This window comes from Aquarana catesbeiana, linkage group LG01 (assembly GCF_042186555.1).
Source record: "Aquarana catesbeiana isolate 2022-GZ linkage group LG01, ASM4218655v1, whole genome shotgun sequence".
Classification (NCBI taxonomy): domain Eukaryota; kingdom Metazoa; phylum Chordata; class Amphibia; order Anura; family Ranidae; genus Aquarana; species Aquarana catesbeiana.
The window spans coordinates 88,973,660-88,998,068 of NC_133324.1; the positions used below are offsets into that span (position 1 = coordinate 88,973,660).

At 44.4% G+C, this 24,409-nt stretch overlaps 1 protein-coding gene across 2 annotated transcripts in view; it reads right to left on the reverse strand.

The window, feature by feature from the left end:
* Nucleotides 1–4,865: 4,865 nt before the first annotated feature.
* The window catches only part of RICTOR (RPTOR independent companion of MTOR complex 2), a 214,245-nt gene continuing 194,701 nt past the window's right edge, over nt 4,866–24,409 (reverse strand). The window contains exons 35-38 of one of the 2 annotated variants that reach the window (XM_073621535.1): nt 23,870–24,028; nt 20,713–20,836; nt 8,805–8,943; nt 4,866–6,522 (exon numbers count right to left, since the gene is read on the reverse strand). In XM_073621535.1, coding sequence (XP_073477636.1) covers nt 6,448–6,522; nt 8,805–8,943; nt 20,713–20,836; nt 23,870–24,028 — 497 coding nt within the window. In that variant the 3' untranslated portion in view covers nt 4,866–6,447. The remainder of the gene's footprint in view (nt 6,523–8,804; nt 8,944–20,712; nt 20,837–23,869; nt 24,029–24,409) is intronic. The other variant, XM_073621546.1, reaches the window with a different exon arrangement.

Genomic DNA, 24,409 nt, shown 5'->3' on the forward strand with positions numbered 1-24,409 from the left:
CAGAGTGGCGATCGGGAACCAGTGTGTCCCTTGGGACACAGCCGCTCCCCGATGGGGGGGTATTGGAGCGGCGGAGCTTCCGTAGCAGCGTGACCGGCTGTCATTTGTCACTAGTCAGAGGTGCTTGTGTAGCGGCGTGCACGGCGCCCCCGGGGCCAGGCAGAGTGGCGATCGGGGCTGGGTCTTTTTCCTTGGATACAGCCCAGCCCCGATCAGTGTAAAGGGCCAATGAAATTGGCTCTTTAGTGACTGGCTGTGTCCAATGACTCAGTCTGACTGATGAGAGCAACGGGGAGCTCTCACCGCTCAGTTCTGATTCCGATTCTGGTTCGGAATATGAACCCCCCCGAAGGCAGCACATCAGGATCCAAATCAGAGGAGGATGCAGTCCGTCCAAAAAGAAGACGTCTGAACACCAGGCAGCTACCAGCAGTGCCAACGGCGATAGACCCCAGGAGAGGCCCAGTACAAGCGCTGCCAAAAAATTAGGGCCCAAACCCAGCTTCCAGATGCCTTGGCAAACCCATTGTGGCTGCCTTCTACCACAGGGTCAGCCACTATCCCCCCTTTTACAGCACAGGTCAACACTGCAGGTTTTTCCCAAATGGATTTTTTAAATTTATTTTTCCCTGACGAATTAATTCAAGGCATCGTGGACCAAACCAACCTTTTTGCCCAACAATTCATTGCAACCAACCCCAGCTATGCCCGCTGTTTTGAATGGAGACCCCTAACAGTGGTGGAGCTTAAATTGTTTTTAGGCCTAACGCTCAACATGGGGCTTACAAAAAAAATGAAATGCATAAGTATTGGTCGACCAAACCCATCCACCATATGCCAATTTTTTTCATCGGCCATGTTCAGGTCCCAATACGAAATTATAATGCTCTTCCTGCATTTCAGTGACAACTCACAGTGCCCCCCCGAAATCACCCAAACTTTGACAAACTATATAAAATCCCACCCCCCAATTCATTTTTTTCCCAAGAAGTTTGCCGAACTTTATGTCCCTGACAAAAACATATCTGTGGACGAATCCCTGGGTGCATTTCACAGGCCGGCTGGGAATCAAGCATTATATGCCCAGTACGAGGTACGGCTTGAAGCTCAACAAGCTCTGTGAAAGCGTCACCACTCATTCCGCATGTACGAAGGCAAAGATTCCCAGCTCCAGCCCCCCGAGTGTCCATCGTACATGGGAATAAGTGGAAAAATAGTTTGGGAGTTGGCATTCCCACTCCTCTAAAAGGGGTATCATATTTACATGGACAATGATTACACCAGTTTGCCCCTTCGCCACCGGTACCTAAAAAAAACCTTTGGCCTGTGGTACAACAAGGAGAAACTGAAAGGGCTTCCCATAGCGTCTTGTCACCACAACCATTCAAAGGTGGGAATCGGCAAGCTTGAGGAACGAGGAAGTGTTGGCTGTGAAGTGGAGGGATAGAAAAGACGTATACATGATGTCCACCATCCACGATGACACCTCGGTGGCACTTCGCAGAACAGGCGGTCCCATTCGCAAGCCTTCCTGTATCAACGAGTACAATAAATTCATGGGGGGGGGTGGATTTAAACAAACAAATGTTGCAGCCCTATCTTTCAACACGAAAAACCCTCTTCTGGTACAAAAAAAATCCGCAATTTACTTTTTTCATTTGGCCCTTTTAAATTCTTTCATCATCTACCAAACACCCACCACCTTCATAAAGTTTATTGAAGACATTGTCACTGCTCTGATCTACCAACAAGGATCCCCCCAGAAAGCATTCACTCAGATTGTGTCAGCAGACTACATGAGCGCCATTTTCCGGACCATATTCCACCATCAGGATCCGGAAGATGACACCAAAAAAAATGTTGGGTGTGCACCAAAAGAGGAATTAGGAAAGACACCAGCTTCCATTGTCCCGACTGTCCCTCTCAACCTGGCCTTTGCATCGGAGAATGCTTCAAGCGATATCACAATCTGGAAAACTATTCCTATTTCTAATACTGCCATTTCCCCGTTTACAATTTCTGTCCTGAATATTTCCCTGCCTCAACCAACCATATCATTGTCTTCCATGTGAACTGACCCTGGCCTGTTTCTCGACTATGCCTCTGCCTACTGTCCGCATTGTTTATCCGCCATGTTTCTGCCTTTCACATGAACTGACTCTGGACTGTATCGGCTCCATTGTCCTGGTGCTCCAGGGCCTTCAAAAGTGTAATAGGTGGTTGAGAAATGAGATGTGTAATTTATGCTCCTAGAATGCCTGAAGGTGCTATTTCAATGTTGGGCCTTTATGTGGCCAGGCTGTGTAAAAGTCTCACACATTTGGTATCACCATACTCAGGATGAGTAGCAGAATGTATTTTTGGGTGTCATTTTTGCTATGTACATGTTATGTGTTGGAAATATCTTATAAATTCTTTGTGTAAAAAAAAAATGCGTTTTCATTTTTTTTCCAGTTTCCAAAAACTTCTGGAAAAAAATGAACCAATCAAAAGACTCATTATGCCTCATAGATTATACGTTGGGGTGTTAGCTTTCCAAAATGGGGTCATTTTGTGGGCGTTTCCATTGACCTGGTGCTCCAGGGCCTTCAAAAGTGCGATAGGTTGTCAAACGAGATGTGCAATTTATGCTCGTAGAACGCCTGACGTGGCTACTTGGATGTTAGACCTCTGTATGTGGCCAGGCTGTTTAAAAGTCTCACACATGTGGTATCACTATACTCAGGAGTAGCAGAATGTATTTTGGGGTGTCATTGCAAGTATGCATATGCTGTGTGAGAGAAATAACTTGTTATGACAATTTTGTGCAAAAAAAAAAAATAATTTTCCCAAGAATTGTGGGAAAAAATTACAACTTCAAAAAAACTCACCATGCCTCTTACTAAAAACCTCAGAATGTCTGCTTTCCAAAAGGGGGTAATTTGGGGGGTATTTGTACTTTTCTGGCTTGTTAGGGTCTCAAGAAATGAGGCCTTCAGTACATAAGGTGTGATCAGATGTGATAATTTTTCAATGATTTGCACCATAGCTTGAAGACTAACTTTCACAGAGACCAAATAATATACACTAATTTGGGTTATTTTACTAAAGATATGTAGAAGTATACATTTTGGCCCAAATTTATGAAGAAAAATTACTTATTTGCAAAATTTTACAATAGAAACTAAAAAAATTGTGTTTTTTTTTTCAAAAATTTCTCTTTTTTTGCTTATAGTGAAAAAAATAAAAAACCCAACGGTGATTAAATACCACCAAAAGAAAGCTCTGTTTGTGAGAAAAAAAAAATTAAAAAAAATTTGGTTTGGGTACAGTGTAGCATGACAGAGTAATTGTCATTCAAAGTGTGAGAGCGCTGAAAGCTAAAAATTGGTCTGGGAAGAAAGGGTGTATAAAAGCCCTGTATTGAAGTGGTTAATGGGGTGGGCAACTACATGGAAAAAGAGGTTTAATGTGGAAAAATGTAAAATAATGCATTTGGGTGGCAAAAACATGAATGGAATCTATACACTGGGGGGAGAACCTCTGGGGGAATCCAGGATGGAAAAGGACCTGGGGGTCCTAGCAGATGATAGGCTCAGCAATGGCATGCGATGCCAAGCTGCAGCTAACAAAGCAAACAGAATATTGGCATGCATTAAGGGGATCAACTCCAGAGATAAAACGATAATTCTCCCACTCTACAAGACTGTGGTCGAGCCTCACCTATAGTATGCTGTCCAGTTCTGGGCACCAGTCCTCAGGAAAGATGTGCTGGAAATGGAGCGAGTACAAAGAAGGGAAATAAAACTAATAAAGGGAATGGAGGATATTATGTTATGAGGAAAGGTTACGAGCACTGAACTTATTCTCTCTGGGGAAGAGACGCTTGAGGGGGGATATGATTTCAATTTACAAGTACCGTACTGGTGACCCCACAATAGGGATAAAACTTTTCCGTAAAAAGGAGTTTAATAAGACACGTTGCCACTCATTAAAATTAGAAAAAACGAGGTTTAACCTTAAACTGCGTAGAGGGTTCTTTACTGTAAGAGAGGCAAGGACATGGAGTTCCCTTCCACATGCGGTGGTCTCAGCAGGGGGCATCGATAGTTTAAAAAACTATTAGATAAGCACCTGAATGACCGCAACATACAGGGATATACAATGTAATACTGACACAAAATCACACACATAGGCTGGACTTGATGGACTTGTGCCTTTTTTCAACTTCACCTACTATGTAACAATGTATCAATCAGCTCTTGGGCTGAATAACAGGTATTTTTTGCACATATTGAACAGATATAACAAAATGCTTTAAATAGTATATTTAAAGTGATTCTAAAGGCAAATGTTTCATTTAAAAAAAAAAAAGAAACATGCTATACTCTTACCTGCTCTGCGCAATAGTTTTGCACAAAGCAGCCCCAATCCTTCTATTCTCGGGTTCCTCACTGACGCTTCTGGTCCCTCCTTCCTTCCGAATGTCCCCATAGCAAGCCACCTACTACGGGGGCACTTGTGCATGCTCACTCCTGAGTTCTGCTCTGTGTATCCACACAGAGTGTGGCTTGGCCCCTGCTTTAGTTGACAGCAGCAAGAGCCAATGGCTCCTGCAGCTGTATTTGAGCCGAGAAAGTCTCTGCTATCGTGCACATCACTTGATCAAGATTAGGCTCAGGTAAATATTTAGGTGGGCTGGGGGAGGCGCTGCTTGCAGAAGGTTTTTTTTTACCTTAACACATAGAATGCATTAAGGTAAAAAAGCTTCTGCCTTTAGAACCACTTTAAAAGACCAAAAAGGAAACAAAACAGGAGAAGTTCCTTGTTAAGGTTGTATACTTTAACCTGCATAAAAAAAAAAACCTGCACTATAACACAAAAGGTTTCATTTTAAATTATCATACAATTTAATTGCATTTTATACATTGTTTCACACATGGAAACAGAGTTTCAATATCACGGTGTGCGACAACCTTTTTTTCTTCTTCTTTGTTTTCCGGTAAGCAAATCGGACATACTTGGTGATGAAAGATTTACACCATTTAGCACACACGTAATTCCTCATTTGCACAGATTCTAACAGTCCAGCTGGATGATATATACATACACTCAAGCCATTCAACATCATAAAATGTGAGCTTACATACGCGCAATGTAGTGACTTTGTCCATGCTAGTTATATACATATTTGCATATCTTCACCTTTTGGCTGGCAGAAGGGATCCAACACTTTGCTCTGCAAATGGTCAGATGAATTCCGTCAGCGAGAAAAAAGTTGAAATTCAGAACATTTCCATTCGATTTAAGATAGATATGTATAAACCCAAAAAACAGAAAAAAAAAAAAAAAATACAGAAAAGGTGCATGTGTCAAAGCCATCAGCCTCTTCCGACCAATTACATTGTATGAATATGTCTTGTGCAAAATTTATTAAAACGAAAGAAAAAAAAAAAAGAAACACTGGCATTAAATAAAGAGACAAATAGACAGACATTGTTTTGTGCTAGATCTTCCTCTGGCCTATCCAGAATACGTCTAGCAGTCACGTAAGGTCATACTGTGATAAATAAAAAATATCCAACTGTTAAACAGATTGTCTTTTGTTTTCTTTGTCTTCTGGCGGAATGTGCAAAATGCCTGACGTCACGTCTTGCTTGCTTCCCGTGAGACCTTTGACATAGAGGTGAAATGCATCAAGGTGGCGGTGTCCTCCTAATACAACAGACTGGATTCTGAGCAATGGTTATGGCCATAAGACACTTGCTAGCCTCATAAAATGGAGAAGGGATCAATTATCAGTCAGGTTCAAGGGTACATAACGTATATCTTATCCATAAATGTGTTTCTATAGTTTGCTGGGAGCAGGGGGGGTGTTATAGAATTGCAGTGGCAATTAAAAGATTATGCGTACTACTGTGACCGCAGCAGGTAATCTTAGGTTGCTTCTTTCTTGGGTTATAAAACAAGAGGCCGCATACATCTCCATCGAAGTAGTGTTTTGAAAAAAAAAAAAAAAAAAAAGCATTGCAGGGTCTTCGTCCCTGAGGTGTCCCTAAAATCTTGGCAGGTGGATTGGAAGGGCCATGCAGGAAAATACCGATTTGTAACAAAGGGTCTTTATACAAGGCATCATACTGCTCGAGGACAGACAATGAGTCTCTGCAAAATGTCCAGCTATTTACATAGATATTTATAGGATTCGTGGTTGTATCAGTGCTTGGCTCTTGCATACAAAAGGTATTTATGGTTGGAATCGCCACGTTTGCGTTGACAGGAAACTCCTCTGGTTGGAGGGTGAGCAAAAAATTATCACTGTTCAGGTTTAAGAAAAAAAAAAAAATTATACATATATTCTTCATTCACGGTGCACATAGCATTCTGAATGAGAGAAGGTGCTCCTGTGTCTGTGGGGCCAGTCAGCCAGGCAAATGTCCATTACTTCCTGCTGATCACAGAAATCAAGGGTCATGATTCGGCATCAGCAGCAATTATAGGTTGTTTTGGTGGAACCGCTAAGAGAGCCTCTGCTTCTTCATGCATCTGTTAATAAGAGAAAAAATAATGGACTAGATTAGCTATTGTAGAGAACAAAAACATTAGAGGGACTGTGTAGGCAAAAAGCACCCGGGGTTAGTGGCAATTCTAATTCCTGCATTCCAATGCAAAGCACAGCAAAATGCTGCGTTTTGTCTGCCAACTCAAAACGGGTCTAATAGGACATGCTGCGTCTAGAAAAACAGAACACAAAGGTAGCCTCATAACTGTCATTTACACACTGCACCTATTAAGTGAAGGGGAATAGGTTTTAAACGCACCTCAAGTGAAGGAAACAACACAAAACTCTAACAAAGTGTAGTTGGCAGTAAATTGTGTGAGCTAGAGGAGTCTCCTATGCACAGTTCCCATTCTACACCAGCTAATCCACAGCTCCCCCCATTTACTTGGTATTAAAGGCCTACTATAGCAGTACATATTGTATTCTGGTTACCATATGGAAACAGAATACTTGGTACAGGGCTGCTGTTAGAAATTATGGGGCCCCATACAGCCTATACGACGGGGACCCCCTTCCCCAGGCCAAAAGTGACAGGACATCAGAATTTATCAGTCCCTTTCTCTGTAGCCTTAGCTGCACAGATGAATGAATAGGAAAAGCTCAGAGGCTCCCTGCTCATTCACGCACTGAAACATAGCAAACACAGTTTACTATGCTTAAGTCACAAATGGACACAGTAGTGACTGGTACCAATCACTCACTATGTTCATTCAGGAATGGAAGGGACCAGTAAAAGGCATATTTACTGTCCCCTCCATTCTGAAACACCCCTCTGTTTGCTCACAGCAGCTGTCGGCAGGAGAGGAGGGAAGCCGGCAGCGCTGTGGGGTTAAGGGGCACACAGGTGGGCCCCGGAGAGCAGATGGAAAGGGTGCATGTACTAGAACTAATCCCCCTGCAGTGCAGCTGGGGGGGAGTAAGGAGAGGAGACCTGGCAGAGCTGCAAGGGGAGGCAGAAGAGGATCGGTGTCTGCAATAAGACAATACAGCCAGACCTCTCGTTCAGCAGGTGCTCGGGCCTCCCTTTTGAACTGATAGGGTCCAGGCCCAGTACAGGAAGGCTGGCTGTATTGCCTTATCAGCAACCCTGACTTAGTACATAGTATTTAGTAATATCTGGAAAGACAGCACTTGGTATATAATTGTTTTATCACGCCTTTTTTTCTTCATATTTATTCAGGTAGCCACAATCATGATACCTCGGGATAGTGAGGAGGCCATCACTACAGCCAGCACTTAAGTGAACGGCCGAGGTGCAGAGAAGAGGCCAAATGGAAGGGCCATTAACTGGTAATCCAGAAGCCCCACCTCAAAATGTAGAAAGAAGAGATGCTGGAAAGATGGGTACATACAAGTAGGCATTCTTTGTGAGCTGAGGCCAGAAAGTTCAACTGATGTGGAGAAACAATAACAGATTTTGTTGATTCCATACATAATTTTTGGAGGCAAATGAAAGCATTTAAAATGATATTAAAGGCAGGTTTAAAAAAATAAAAACAAAAAAAAGAGCAGCCCCGATCCTCCTCTTCTCGAGTCCCCTGTCGGCATTCCTGGACCCTCCCTGCTGCAGAGTGCCCCCAAAGGGAAGCTCATCACTGGTTGTGATTGACAGCCAATGAGGAGGAAGAGAGCTGCTGCTCTCATGCACATTGTTGGATCAAGAAGGGGCACAGGTAAGTATAAGGGGGGGGAGCTGCTGAAGACAGAAGGTTTTTTAACCTTCATGCAAAGAAAGCATGAAGGTAAAAAACCTTGAATCTTTACACCCACTTTAAAGCCTTTGGAAACAGTGAAGCTTACCAATTCTTAGATGTGATGGCTGTATTAGTTTCCTGGTAATTTGGTCAGTAAGTCGGTTGTTTAACAGAAGAAGCTCTTCTGCAGATGTACTAGTTACAGGGTTGAGACAAGCAAAAAACTACTGATGGATGTGTACAATGATCAGTATTTATGTAAAACCTTTATCCTAAAAGAAAGAAACTGCTGTAATTGTTAATGTATCCAAATCTGCTAATATATCTTAACAATGCTGCTGTCCAAAGGTGTCCCTGTGCTCCTTCATCCAGAGGCACTCTAATACAGGAGGTGTGTTACTGGCCAGATCACCAGGTGAAAACAGAGGGAGAAAAAGCCTTAAAAAGAGAAAATGAATTCAGCCACCACATCTAAAGGATCGGTAAGCTGCAATATATTTACATTTTTGGTTTTGGGTTTAATAAAGCTTTAATTTCACGCTTTAATAAAAATCTGTTGTCTGGTCACTTACAATTTGAAACTGCACATCTTGAAAAAGCTCCTGGATGAACCTCCGAGATGGGAGTCGAAACGTGCAATGAGCTAATAAGTAGGAAACTTCAGAATAGAGGCAAATGTCATCAAACGCTTGGGGAAACTTCTCTTTAATCCTAAATGGAGAAAGCAAAACAGAATTAGTGCATCGAACTCTGTAGTTATTTGCTGCACACCACCAATAGTAGAAAACGCTGACGGACAACTGCTGACTGTCATTTCTGCATGCCACACTGCCTGAGGTTGGCGGGTTTTATCTCCACACACTATCCCAACATCTATTTGCAGCACATACATTTACAACTAGCAAGGGTACCAATGTTTTCAGTTTAATGTCAGACTGTAGTTTAACCACTTGCCGACCAGCCGTCATTATACTTCTATAAGGCAGATAGGCACTCATCCCCCATAAAAGGATAAAAAGGCCTTGGAGACGTCCCGTCACGACATCACGTCCAGTCCTGTCCCGTCCCTTGCGCAGCGCTGAGGGAGGTCAGAGTGAGCGGAGCTTGACTGGCGGTTGAGTTGCGAGAGCGAAGAACATGAGCGAGAGCAGTGAAGACACATGGGACACATGACCTCCAAGGCCTTTTTATCCTTTTATGTGGGATGAGTGCCTATCTGCCTTATAGAAGATATCTTGTGGGGAGAACCTAAGGAGCCATCCAGGTTGAGAGACCTGAGGCTGTGGTAGAAAGCCACAGGCGTGTATGATCTCCTTTAAAAAGAGATCTTAGGAGCTGGTAAGTAAGTGGCAGCATTTTTATTGGTGGAGGCACCCTTCTGTCATCACATTCTTCTTGGTGTTGCAGTTGCACGATTTACATCGTCTGGATCCAAGCCATCACTGGGAATATCGTTCTGCTAGTGAACCTTTTTTCCTATAACCCACTGGAGTGGACTTGAATTTGCATACTTCATTTATTTACCCATGTTTTTTATTATTTAATTTTTCACACTTGTCACTGGTGGTCATGGTTCAGTGTGTGTATAATATTTATTTTCTTTATTTAGACGTGTTTTGTATTCACATATATTTTTCAATTTATATAGCGCAGCTTTTTTTTTGCTTGTACCGGGTTTAAGCCATACCAACTAAAAACTAGAATGAGGAAAAACACCAGTGACAAAACACCATGAATGACAAAGGTTTGCTGACTTGAAATGAGATATTCACCGAAAATCACAGAACTATTTCCATTGGAGGTGCACAAGAAAAGTCCAACATTTCAGAGGCATACCTCATATCTCAGTGCATACCTCATATCTCATTGTTACAGTAATGCACTACTGTAAACATCCCCAAGTCTAAACACTTATAGGTTCTGCCATGGTTCAGCTTCTTTTCCTAGGATTTAGTGCTATTTCACACTGATGTAGTGTGGGGAAACTGCATGTGAGTCGGACAGGAATCACACTGCATTACAATTCAAATCGCATGCAATTCTTTTCAGTGCACTTCAAGCCCATTTGTTTTGTATGGCTGAAATCGCACCACACCCACATGACTAGAACCGGATTGCATGAGTCTGATTCAGCCAATCGCTCTGTGTTTTGGGGTGTTGTTAACTTAACATTGACATCCGCAGTGAATCGCATGAATGGAGTCAAATTGTGATGTGGCTTGGGGAAATGCACAGGAATCGCTGCAAATCCTGCACCGCATTAGTGTGAACCGAGACTTCGGGATTTCCAAATTATTACTTAGTGGGCCTGGTGGAAATAGACATAACCATGAAGCGTTCAAGGCTTTTATAACTATGTATTGTGACCCAAAGAACCCCTTTAAAAACAGCTTGGCAGATTTTGAGTTAAATGGTGTTCATAAAATAGTGCATGAAATTCCACTAATCTAGTAGAGCGTTTGGATTAACCACTTCAGCCCCGGAAGAATTTACCCCCATCCTGACCAGAGCACTTTTTGCGATTCAGCACTGCGTCGCTTTAACTGACAATTGCGCGGTTGTGTGACGTGGCTCCCAAACAAAATTGATGTCCTTTTTTTCCCACAAATAGAGCTTTCTTTTGATGGTATTTGATCACCCCTGCGGTTTTTATTTTTTGCGCTATAAACAAAAAAAGAGCAACCGCAGGCCGCCTCTTAACCACTTGACGACCGCCTCACGCCGATGTACGTCGGCAAAGTGGCACGGACAGGCAAAATCACGTATAGGGTACGTGATTTGCCTTCCGCGGGTGGGGGGTCCGATCGGACCCCCCCCCCGGTGCCCGAGGCGGTCGTCTTTTGTCCAGCGGCGATCGGTGATGAGGGGGAGACCATCCGTTCGTGGCCCCCCCCTCGCGATCGCCGCCGGCCAATGAGAATCTTCCTTTGCTGCTGTATGCTAAACAGCAGCAAAGGAAATGATGTCATCTCTCCTCGGCTCGGTAATTTCCGTTCCGGCCCGAGGAGAGAAGACATCAATGTGAGTGCACAACACACACACACAGTAGAACATGCCAGGCACACAAAACACCCCGATCCCCCCCCCGATCGCCCCCCGATCCCCCCCCAATCACCCCCCCCCCCTCCCTGTCACAAACTGACACCAGCAGTTTTTTTTTTTTTTTTTCTGATTACTGCATAGTGTCAGTTTGTGACAGTTACAGTGTTGGGACAGTTAGTATTACCCCCCTTTAGGTCTAGGGTACCCCCCTAACCCCCCCTAATAAAGTTTTAACCCCTTGATCACCCCCTGTCACCAGTGTCACTAAGCGATCATTTTTCTGATCGCTGTATTAGTGTCGCTGGTGACGCTAGTTAGTGAGGTAAATATTTAGGTTCGCCGTCAGCGTTTTATAGCGTCAGGGACCCCCCTATACTATCTGATAAATGTTTTAACCCCTTGATTGCCCCCTAGTTAACCCTTTCACCACTGATCACCGTATAACCGTTACGGTTGACGCTGGTTAGTTTGTTTATTTTTTATAGTGTCAGGGCACCCGCCGTTTATTACCGAATAAAGGTTTAGCCCCCCGATCGCCCGGCGGTGATATGCGTCGCCCCAGGCAGCGTCAGATTAGCGCCAGTACCGCTAACACCCACGCACGCACCGTACACCTCCCTTAGTGGTATAGTATCTGAACGCATCAATATCTGATCCGATCAGATCTATACTAGCGTCCCCAGCAGTTTAGGGTTCCCAAAAACGCAGTGTTAGCGGGATCAGCCCAGATACCTGCTAGCACCTGCGTTTTGTGCCTCCGCCCAGCCCACCCAAGTGCAGTATCGATCGATCACTGTCACTTACAAAACACTAAACGCATAACTGCAGCGTTCGCAGAGTCAGGCCTGATCCCTGCGATCGCCAACAGTTTTTTTGGTAGCATTTTGGTGAACTGGCAAGCACCAGCCCCAGGCGTCAGGTTAGCGCCAGTACCGCTAACACCCACGCACGCAGCATACGCCTCCCTTAGTGGTATAGTATCTGAACGGATCAATATCTGATCCGATCAGATCTATACTAGCGTCCCCAGCAGTTTAGGGTTCCCAAAAACGCAGTGTTAGCGGAATCAGCCCAGATACCTGCTAGCACCTGCGTTTTGCGCCTCCGCCCGGCCCAGCCCACCCAAGTGCAGTATCGATCGATCACTGACACTTACAAAACACTAAACGCATAACTGCAGCGTTCGCAGAGTCAGGCCTGATCCCTGCGATCGCTAACAGTTTTTTTGGTAGTATTTTGGTGAACTGGCAAGCACCAGCCCCAGGCAGCGTCAGATTAGCGCCAGTACCGCTAACACCCACGCACGCACCGTACACCTCCCTTAGTGGTATAGTATCTGATCGCATCAATATCTGATCCGATCAGATCTATACTAGCGTCACCAGCAGTTTAGGGTTCCCAAAAACGCAGTGTTAGCGGGATCAGCCCAGATACCTGCTAGCACCTGCGTTTTGCCCCTCCGCCCGGCCCGGCCCAGCCCACCCAAGTGCAGTATCGATCGATCACTGTCACTTACAAAACACTAAACGCATAACTGCAGCGTTCGCAGAGTCAGGCCTGATCCCTGCGATCGCTAACAGTTTTTTGGTAGCGTTTTGGTGAACTGGCAAGCGCCAGCGGCCTAGTACACCCCGGTCGTAGTCAAACCAGCACTGCAGTAACACGTGGTGACGTGGCGAGTCCCATAAGTGCAGTTGAAGCTGGTGAGGTGGCAAGCACAAGTAGTGTCCCGCTGCCACCAAGAAGACAAACACAGGCCCGTCGTGCCCATAGTGCCCTTCCTGCTGCATTCGCCAATCCTAATTGGGAACCCACCGCTTCTGCAGCGCCCGTACTTCCCCCATTCACATCCCCAACCAAATGCAGTCGGCTGCATGAGAGGCATTTTTATGTCCTCCCGAGTACCCCTACCCAACGAACCCCCCAAAAAAGATGTCGTGTCTGCAGCAAGCGCGGATATAGGCGTGACGCCCACTATTATTGTCCCTCCTGTCCTGACAATCCTGGTCTTTGCATTGGTGAATGTTTTGAACGCTACCATTCACTAGTTGAGTATTAGCGTAGGGTACAGCATTGCACAGACTAGGCACACTTTCACAGGGTCTCCCAAGATGCCATCGCATTTTGAGAGACCCGAACCTGGAACCGGTTACCGTTATAAAAGTTAGTTACAAAAAAAGTGTAAAAAAAAAAAAAAAAAAATATGAAATAAAAAAAAATAGTTGTTGTTTTATTGTTCTCTCTCTCTCTATTCTCTCTCTATTGTTCTGCTCTTTTTTACTGTATTCTATTCTGCAATGTTTTATTGTTATTATGTTTTATCATGTTTGTTTTTCAGGTATGTAATTATTTATACTTTACTGTTTACTGTGCTTTATTGTTAACCATTGTTAACCATTTTTTTGTCTTCAGGTACGCCATTCACGACTTTGAGTGGTTATACCAGAATGATGCCTGCAGGTTTAGGTATCATCTTGGTATCATTCTTTTCAGCCAGCGGTCGGCTTTCATGTAAAAGCAATCCTAGCGGCTAATTAGCCTCTAGACTGCTTTTACAAGCCGTGGGAGGGAATGCCCCCCCCCCCCCCACCGTCTTCCGTGTTTTTCTCTGGCTCTCCTGTCTCAACAGGGAACCTGAGAATGCAGCCGGTGATTCAGCCAGCTGACCATAGAGCTGATCAGAGACCAGAGTGGCTCCAAACATCTCTATGGCCTAAGAAACCGGAAGCTACGAGTATTTCATGACTTAGATTTCGCCGGATGTAAATAGCGCCATTGGGAAATTGGGGAAGCATTTTATCACACCGATCTTGGTGTGGTCAGATGCTTTGAGGGCAGAGGAGAGATCTAGGGTCTAATAGACCACAATTTTTTCAAAAAAGAGTACCTGTCACTACCTATTGCTATCATAGGGGATATTTACATTCCCCGAGATAACAATAAAAATGATTAAAAAAAAAAATATGAAAGGAACAGTTTAAAAGTAAGATTAAAAAAGCAAAAAAATAATAAAGAAAAAAAAAAAAAAAAAAAAAAAACACCCCTGTCGCCCCCTGCTCTCGCGCTAAGGCGAACGCAAGCGGCGGTCTGTCGTCAAACGTAAACAGCAATTGCACCATGCATGTGAGGTATCACCGCGAAGGCCAGATCGAGTGCAGTAATTTTTCCAGTAGACCTCCTCTGTAAATCTAAAGTGGTAACCTGTAAAGGCTTTTGAAGGCTTTTAAACATGTATTTATTTTGTTGCCACTGCACGTTTGTGCGCAATTTTAAAGCATGTCATGTTTGGTATCCATGTACTCGGCCTAAGATCATCTTTTTTATTTCATCAAACATTTGGGCAATATAGCGTGTTTTAGTGCATTAAAATTAAAAAAAGTGTGTTTTTTCCCCAAAAAATGCGTTTGAAAAATCGCTGCGCAATTACTGTGTGAAAAAAAAAAATGAAACACCCACCATTTTAATCTGTAGGGCATTTGCTTTAAAAAAATATATAATGTTTGGGGGTTCAAAGTAATTTTTTTGCAAAAAAAAAAAACTTTTTCATGTAAACAATAATGCCGCGTACACACGGTCGGACTTTCCGGCATACTTGGTCCGGCGGACCAGAGTGTGCCGGACAATCCGCCCGTGTGTAGGCACCGGCGGACTTTTCCGGCGGACTTTTTCCCAAAAGCCCGCCGGACCTAGATTTGAAGAAAGTTCTAAATCTTTCCGCCGGACTCAGTTTCGGGCGGAAAGTCCGCTCGTGTGTGTGCTGGTCCGACGGAAAGCCCGCTCGTGTGTAGGCTGGTCCGACGGACCAGATACAACACGGGGGCAGGGTATTGCATCTCACGCTCGCTGCAATAGGAAAAACACATTTTCCTATTGCGGCGAGCGCGGGGCATACCAGGCCCTTAGGTCTGGTATGGATTATAAAGGGAAGCCCCTACGCCGAAAAAAACGGCGTGGGGTCCCCCCTAAAATCCATACCAGACCCCGATCCGAGCACGCAGCCTGGCCGGTCAGGAAAGGGGGTGGGGACGAGCGAGCGCCCCCCCCCCTCCTGAACCGTACCAGGCCGCATGCCCTCAACATGGGGGTGGGTGCTTTGGGGGAGGGGGGCGCCCTGCGCCCCCCCCCCCCCAAAGCACCTTGTCCCCATGTTGATGAGGACAAGGGCCTCTTCCCGACAACCCTGGCCGTTGGTTGTCGGGGTCTGCGGGCGGGGGCTTATCGGAATCTGGGAGCCCCCTTTAATAAGCCCAGAAGCCCAGAAGTCCGGACCTCTGCTGGCAAGAGAGCTAATTGAAGACAGCAGAGGAGCCGGCCGAAGAACAGGAACACCGGGAGAAGAGAGCGGAGAAGAACCAACCGGACGCCGGGAGAAGATGAAGCGGAGGGACCCCCGAAGCCGGAAGAAGACCCCCGAAGCCGGAGGAAGATTCCCCCCCGGAGCTGTTTAATAAAATATTTTAAAAACCTGTGTAGTGTGTTTTATTACTTACACTTTTTTCCTAGGTAAATGGGTAGGGGTACCATGTACCCCATACTCATTTACATAGGGTGGGGGGCCGGGATCTGGGGGCCCCCTTATTAAAGGGGGCTCCCAGATTCCGATAAGCCCCCGCCCGCAGACCCCGACAACCAACGGCCAGGGTTGTCGGGAAGAGGCCCTTGTCCTCATCAACATGGGGACAAGGTGCTTTGGGGGGGGGGGCGCAGGGCCCCCTCCCCCAAAGCACCCACCCCCATGTTGAGGGCATGCGGCCTGGTACGGTTCAGGAGGGGGGGGGGCGCTCGCTCGTCCCCACCCCCTTTCCTGACCGGCCAGGCTGCGTGCTCGGATCGGGGTCTGGTATGGATTTTAGGGGGACCCCACGCCGTTTTTTCGGCGTAGCGGGGTTCCCCTTTATAATCCATACCAGACCTAAGGGCCTGGTATGCCCCGCGACGGGGCTAGTAAGGTGTCAATCTCGCCGATAAAAGCGGCAAGATTGACATCCTTTTCTAGTCCCGTCGCACCTGAGTCACGTTCAAAATGAACGGACTTGTCCGTGTGTGGGCAAGTCCGTTCATTCTGAAAGTCCGCCGGAACTCCGGCGAAAGTCCGTCGGAAAGACGGGCGGACTTAGCCCGCCGGAAAGTCCCGGCGTGTGTGGGCAAGTCCGTCCGTTTTAAAGTCCGGCGCACCTGGCGGACAAAGTCCGTCGGAAAGTGTGCCGGACCAAGTAGGATAGAAAGTCCGCTCGTGTGTACGCGGCATAAGTGTCAGAAAGGGCTTTGTCTTCAAGCGGTTAGAAGAGTTGGTGATGTGTGACATAAGCTTCTAAATGTTGTGCATAAAATGCCAGGACAGTTCAAAACCCCCCCAAATGACCCCATTTTGGAAAGTAGACACCCCAAGCTATTTGCTGAGAGGCATGTCGAGTCCGTGGAATATTTTATATTGTGACACAAGTTGCGGGAAAGAGACAAATTTTTTTTTTTTTTTTTTGCACAAAGTTGTCACTAAATGATATATTGCTCAAACATGCCATGGGAATATGTGAAATTACACCCCAAAATACATTCTGCTGCTTCTCCTGAGTACGGGGATACCACATGCGTGAGACTTTTTGGGAGCCTAGCCGCGTACGGGACCCCGAAAACCAAGCACCGCCTTCAGGCTTTCTAAGGGCGTGAATTTTTGATTTCACTCTTCACTGCCTATCACAGTTTCGGAGGCCATGGAATGCCCAGGTGGCACAAAACCCCCCCAAATGACCCCATTTTGGAAAGTAGACACCCCAAGCTATTTGCTGAGAGGTATAGTGAGTATTTTGCAGACCTCACTTTTTGTCACAAAGTTTTGAAAATTGAAAAAAGAAAAAAAAAAATGTTTTTTCTTGTCTTTCTTCATTTTCAAAAACAAATGAGAGCTGCAAAATACTCACCATGCCTTTCAGCAAATAGCTTGGGGTGTCTACTTTCCAAAATGGGGTCATTTGGGGGGGTTTTGTGCCACCTGGGCATTCCATGGCCTCCGAAACTGTGATAGGCAGTAAAGAGTGAAATCAAAAATTTTCACCCTTAGAAATCCTGAAGGCAGTGATTGGTTTTCGGGGTCCAGTACGCGGCTAGGCTCCCAAAAAGTCCCACACATGTGGTATCCCCATACTCAGGAGAAGCAGCTAAATGTATTTTGGGGTGCAATTCCACATATGCCCATGGCCTGTGTGAGCAATATATCATTTAGTGACAACTTTATGAAAAAAAAAAAAAAAAAAAAAAAAAAGTGTCACTTTCCCGCAACTTGTGTCAAAATATAAAATATTCCATGGACTCAATATGCCTCTCAGCAAATAGCTTGGGGTGTCTACTTTCCAAAATGGGGTCATTTTGGGGGGTTTTGTGCCATCTTGGCATTCCATGGCCTCCGAAACTGTGATAGGCAGTGAAGAGTGAAAGCAAAAATTTACACACTTAGAAATCCTGAAGGCGGTGATTGGTTTTCGGGGCCCCGTACGCGGCTAGGCTTCCAAAAAGTCCCACACATGTGGTATCCCCATACTCAGGAGAAGCAGCTAAATGTATTTTGGGGTGCAATTCCACATATGCCCATGGCCTGTGTGAGCAATATATCATTTAGTGACAACTTTATGAAAAAAAAAAAAAAAAAAAAAAAAAAGTGTCACTTTCCCGCAACTTGTGTCAAAATATAAAATATTCCATGGACTCAATATGCCTCTCAGCAAATAGCTTGGGGTGTCTACTTTCCAAAATAGGGTCATTTTGGGGGGTTTTGTGCCATCTTGGCATTCCATGGCCTCCGAAACTGTGATAGGCAGTGAAGAGTGAAAGCAAAAATTTACACCGTTAGAAATCCTGAAGGCGGTGATTGGTTTTCGGGGCCCCGTACGCGGCTAGGCTCCCAAAAAGTCCCACACATGTGGTATCCCCATACTCAGGAGAAGCAGCTAAATGTATTTTGGGGTGCAATTCCACATAGGCCCATGGCCTGTGTGAGCAATATATCATTTAGTGACCACTTTTTGTAAATATTTTTTTTTTTTTTTTTTTTTGTCATTTTTCAATCACTTGGGACAAAAAAAATAAATATTCAATGGGTTCAACATGCCTCTCAGCAATTTCCTTGTGGTGTCTACTTTCCAAAATGGGGTCATTTGGGGGGGTTTTGTACTGCCCTGCCATTTTAGCACCTCAAGAAATGACATAGGCAGTCATAAACTAAAAGCTGTGTAAATTCCAGAAAATGTACCCTAGTTTGTAGACGCTATAACTTTTGCGCAAACCAATAAATATACGCTTATTGACATTTTTTTTACCAAAGACATGTGGCCGAATACATTTTGGCCTAAATGTATGACTAAAATTTAGTTTATTGGATTTTTTTTATAACAAAAAGTAGAAAATATCATTTTTTTTCAAAATTTTCGGTCTTTTTCCGTTTATAGCGCAAAAAATAAAAACCGCAGAGGTGATCAAATACCATCAAAAGAAAGCTCTATTTGTGGGAAGAAAAGGACGCAAATTTCGTTTGGGTACAGCATTGCATGACCGCGCAATTAGCAGTTAAAGCGACGCAGTGCCAAATTGGAAAAAGACATCTGGTCCTTAGGCAGCATAATGGTCCGGGGCTCAAGTGGTTAAAGGGCAACATACAGGTACATGATTCTGCCTGTACGAGCCCTTCTGCCGCAGTATATCTGCGTGAGGCGGTCGGCAAGCGGTTAATGGTACAAAATTCTCAGGCTGGGTTCACACTATGTGCGGCCGCGGGTCGCAGCAGGAGGTCCGGTGCATCCCTGTTCTCCATTTCAGGGGTGAATCCAGTCTAAATTTTTGCCTGAATTCGGATCTGAAAACGGAGCCAAAGACACACAGGACTCTTTTCCTGTGCGGATCGCGGCTGCCCCGGAGCTGTGTGGACTGGCTCCATTGAGAGTCGGCCACAATCTACTGTTATGCAGAATGGATGAGGGGAAACCCGCATTCATTTCGCATAAGTGAGAACCCAGCGTCAAGTGACACAGCCACTATAAACAATTATTATTATTATACAGCTTTTATATAGCGCCAACAGTTTGCGCAGCGCTTTACAATATGAGGGCAGATAGTACATACAATACAATTCAATACAGGAGGAGTTGGAGGGCCCTGCTCATTAACCACTATAGTCGCGAAAGATTTTACCCCCTTCCTGACCAGAGCATTGTTTGTGATTTGGCACTGCGTCGCTTTAGCTGACAATTGTGCGATCGTGCGACGTTGTACTTAAACAAAATTGATGTCTTTTTTCCCACAAATAGAGCTTTATTTTGATGGTATTTGATCACCTCTTCGCTTTTTATTTTTTGCGCTATAAACAAAAAAAGAGCGACAATTTTGAAAAAAAAAAAAAAAGCAATATTTTTTACTTTTTGCTATAATAAATATCCTCAAAAAACATAAAAAAACAAATTTCTTTCTCAGTTTAGGCCGATATGTATTCTACATATTTTTGGTAAAAAAAATAAATAAATAAAAAATCGCAATAAGCGTATATTGATTGGTTTGTTATAGCGTCTACAAAATAGGGGATAGATTTATGGCATTTTTATTATAAATTTTTTAAAATTAGTAATGGCGGCGATCTGCGATTTTTATCGTGACTGCGACATTATGGCGGACACATTTGACACTATTTTGGGGTTTTTGTCATTTATACAGCGATCAGTGCTATAAAAATGCTGGCAGCGAAGGGGTTAAACGCTAGGGGGCGATCAAGGGGCTAAGTGTGTCCTAGGGAGGAGTTCTAACTGTGGGGGAGGGGGGGGGGGATGGGGGGCTTCCACTGACATGACAGCGATCACAGGGAGCAGTGGATCTCTGTCATGTCACAAGGCAGAACAGGGAAATGCCTTGTTTACATAGGCATCTCCCCGTTCTACCTCTCCACACCACAATCGCGGGCTGCCGGCGAACATTGAGTCGCCGGCGAGACCCGCAGGGCAAGCTCCCGAGGCATGTGCTGCCGGCGGCGCCTGCCTGATAGGCGGGAAATTTAAAGGGACGTACAGGTACGCCCATTTGCCTGCCTGTGCCATTCTGCTGACGTACATCTGTGTGCGGCGGTCGGCAAGCGGTTAAAGCTTACAACCTAAAAAGGGAGAGTTAAGTGATACAAAAAGGTAATAGCTGTGAGGGATGAGCTGATGAAGAAAATAAAAGTACAGTTGTTAGATGAGGGCAGGATGGGCTTCTCTGAAGAGAAAAGTTTTCAGGGATCACCTAATTATTCCTAAACAACAAAATTACTTATGGAAACAAGACTAAAAGGGGAAAAAAAAAAAAAAAGAAAAAAAAAAAAAAAAGAAGAGAGAATTAGCCGTTTCCAAAACAAGAATTTCTTTTGGAAGAAAGGTGAATTATTACATACATAATTGAGATTTTTTTTTTTTTTTTAAAACTTACGTTAAAAGTCCTGTTTCATGACCCTTTGTTCCTACAGAACTACTCAGATTAATGACCAGCCTTAAGACTTCTTTCCGTAACAATATTCGGCACACAGGTGTATCTTCAGGAATTGATTTTCCTCCTAAGAGCAGAAATAAAAGTGGTCACTTATTTTTAAAGAAATTCTTAAACAAATCAAGTTAAAGCACAGCTTGAACCTAAAGGATAAAGTGCACCTTAAATTCACCCTTCTTCTTTAAAAACCCAGTGAAACACTGGTGGGTGTATGGAAGTGACACTTTTAGGTCCCTTTCACACTTGTACGACCTGAAGGTGGCGCGACTTGAATCATTGCCGGTGTAATCTTGAAGTCTATGGACCTCAAGTCGCATCAAAGTAGTAGTAGTAGTGCAGGGACTACTTTGAAGTCGCACAGATATGAACGGTATTCATTGGAAATCATGGTGTATGACTTGTCATGAGACACTGCAGTCCCAAGTCGCAGGACAAGTCACACAAGTGTGGCAGGGGGCTTACAGTGTGTGGCCTGCCCAGGAATTTTCTTCCATGCTAAGACCACTCTGAAATCAAACACATTTCAGGACATGCGGCGATTCTTCACCGTTCTCACCAAGAGTGAAAGTGGAAGAAAAACCCCAATTTTGGGTTGTCCCCAAACAAGGAACACACAGGAAATAATGGGGACACTAGCTATGGTGCCCCTGGTGAAGACCAGGGATTCTCACTTTGAAGGGATTTGATCTCACTGTTTTGGGACAGGAAACAAAAAGGAAATCTCCCCAACGCAACACAAATGGCATGCAAAAGCTCACAGGGGTTCTAACCCTTCGTTACTTTATCCAGAAAAAAAAACCACTTCTTTTAATTCTATTTTAAGGCACTAAAGTAATTCATAAATTAAAGGTGGATGTGAAATGTAAAAAAAAGAAAATATACAAAAGTTTAATATCATAATCTTGGTTAAAGCGGTTGTAAACCACAAATTGTTTTTTAGTGACAGGCCGGAGCCGCGATGACGTTTCTCCAGCGCAGGGGAGCAGTCATTCATGGCACACGTATATGAGGCACATATGGCCTTTCCTTCACAGCGCATGTGCCGATGACGTCATCGGCTGCATGTAATGTAAATATCTCCTAAACGGTGTACGTTTGGGAGATATTTACAGTACCTTTAGGTAAGCCTTATCATAGGCTCACCTATAGGTACAAATTATGCACAGGAGTTTATTTCCTCTTTAAGTCCATCAGGGTATAACGACCCTAACCTATTGATCCACCATACGTCTTGTCAAGTCTAAAAACCTACCTCCTCCCCTCCTGTGTGTAAGTATATCCTCCTGGGCAATAAAACGAAGATCAAATTCTGTCTTGCTTCTGCAAAGTGCCTTGACACTGGCAGAGATTGTGATTTCTTTCTAATACAAATGTCTGTGTTAGGGGATACAGTACACAATTTTTGTGTCATTTCCCCAACATAAGACAGATTGCACAGACATATTAGTGTATAAATTACATTTGAGGAAAGACAAGTACGATGTTGGCTAACATGCTATGTTAAACCTTTCTCCTTTTGTCCTCCTGTACCTCTTGTATGCTTGCCTCTTTAAGGGCGGGCATATTAGGATGCAACAATAAGGAAGATGGCTGGATTAGGGGAGAAACCTAGCAGATTTTTTACTACCGATAGAACTGGTTGTATTAAAGCCATTAGCTGTCCAAGAATTGTGCCATAGATGCAGAAAATGTCACTTTTGTCACATAGGTAGATTGTGTTGTGTTGGAGGTGGAGAGTCACCTATGCCTAATATAAGGTACTGAAGTTCACCGAAATTTTGCAAGCGTGTGCAAACGTAAAGCTTGACATGTTAGGAATCTATTTACTTGGCACAAGCTCATCCTTTTATAGTTGGGTATTATATTGCAATTGTATGCTCTTTAGTGTTGGACCACGATCCTGAACCTATATAGCATCCTGGGGGCTGAGAACACGTTGCACCGAGTGACAAAGTGAGCGCCCGTGCAGGTTCCAGTGCCGAAAGCAATATTACAGGCCATCCAAACAGCACGGAGGTACAGTTCCCAAGGTTGCACTGATCCAGATGTACTGTTTCTATTGTAATATATAGAAAAGATTGAGAATTGACTCCAGATTTTACTGCTGTCTTGGATGCCACCTAATGGTGACATGATAAATACAAAATCTCTTCATAAACTACCGTAGAATACATTCCAAACAACTGGACTGATTATAGCGGTTTTCCATTATTTTTCAATCCTCTAAGTGACTAGAAGATACACTATATTACCAAAAGTATTGGGACACCTGCCTTTACACACACATGAACTTTAATGGCATCCCAGTCTTAGTCCGTAGGCTTCAATGATGCGTTGGCCCACCCTTTGCAGCTATAACAGCTTCAATTCTTCTGGGAAGGCTGTCCACAAGGTTTAGGAGTGTGTCTATGGGAATGTTTGACCATTCTTCCAGAAGCACATTTGTGAGGTCTGGCACTGATGTGGATGAGAAGGCCTGGCTCAAAGTTTCCGCTCTAATTCATCCCAAAGGTGTTCTATCGGGTTGACGTCAGGACAGTGCAGGCCAGTCAAGTTCCTTCACCCCAAACTCGCTCATCCATGTCTTGATGGACCTTGCTTTGTGCACTGGTGCTCAGTCATGCTGGAACAGGAAGGGGCCATCCCCAAACTGTTCCCACAAAGTTAGGAGCATGAAATTGTCCAAAATGTCTTGGTATGCTGTCGCCTTAAGAGTTCCCTTCACTGGAACTAATGGGCCAACCCCTGAAAAACAACCCCACACCGTAATCCCCCCTCCACCAAATGATTTGGACCAGTGCACAAAGCATGGTCCATAAAGACATGGATGAGGGAGTTTGGGGTGGAGGAACTTGACTGGCCTGCACAGTCCTGACCTCAACCCGACAGAACACCTTTGGGATAAATTAGAGCGGAGACTGCAAAGGCAGGCGTCCCAATACTTTTGGTAATATAGTGTACATTTGCATGTTGCTCAACCACATAAAACGTTAAGAAGTTCAGTTCTTCCATAAAACTACAAAAGCACGACAGTAAGGCTGTACCTCAATAAAAGTAACATTTGTTCTGTCACAAAGGCAACATTTAGGTGGCCACTTACCTAGAACTAACTCTGTACTTTTGGTACTGCTCGCAGAGCCCTGGGATGCACCATCACTACACCCTGAAATCCCAGAAAACTTGGAAGAATGGGACACCACCTCTAAATGATTGGGTATGGTATGTGCACACCAGTCAGAATATGGAATGTCAGGAAACTCTGGAGATAAACATGGCAGCAAAGGCGAAATGTAAGAAAAATGGGCAATGAATCAAACACAATCATGGAAAACAGAACATGCAAAATTATAAAAATTAAGTTCCTGGCTCTGTTTGGGTTAGGGATTTTCAGCACACATTGCCAATACATCACATTAAGTCTATGTTCACGTCAGTATGCCTCCAGTGCATGATCCCCGGTACAAGCTTCTGGAGATGCGTGCACTAGCTTTTACCAAAGCCTATGAGGGTCTGATCAAGCCTTGAGGACATTGATAAGGCTTTACAGTATAATGACCTACCATTATTCAGGAAGAGAAGTCTAAGAACTTGCTTAACAGGAAGTCTGCTGTATCTGCACACATTGTATGTATCTGCATAG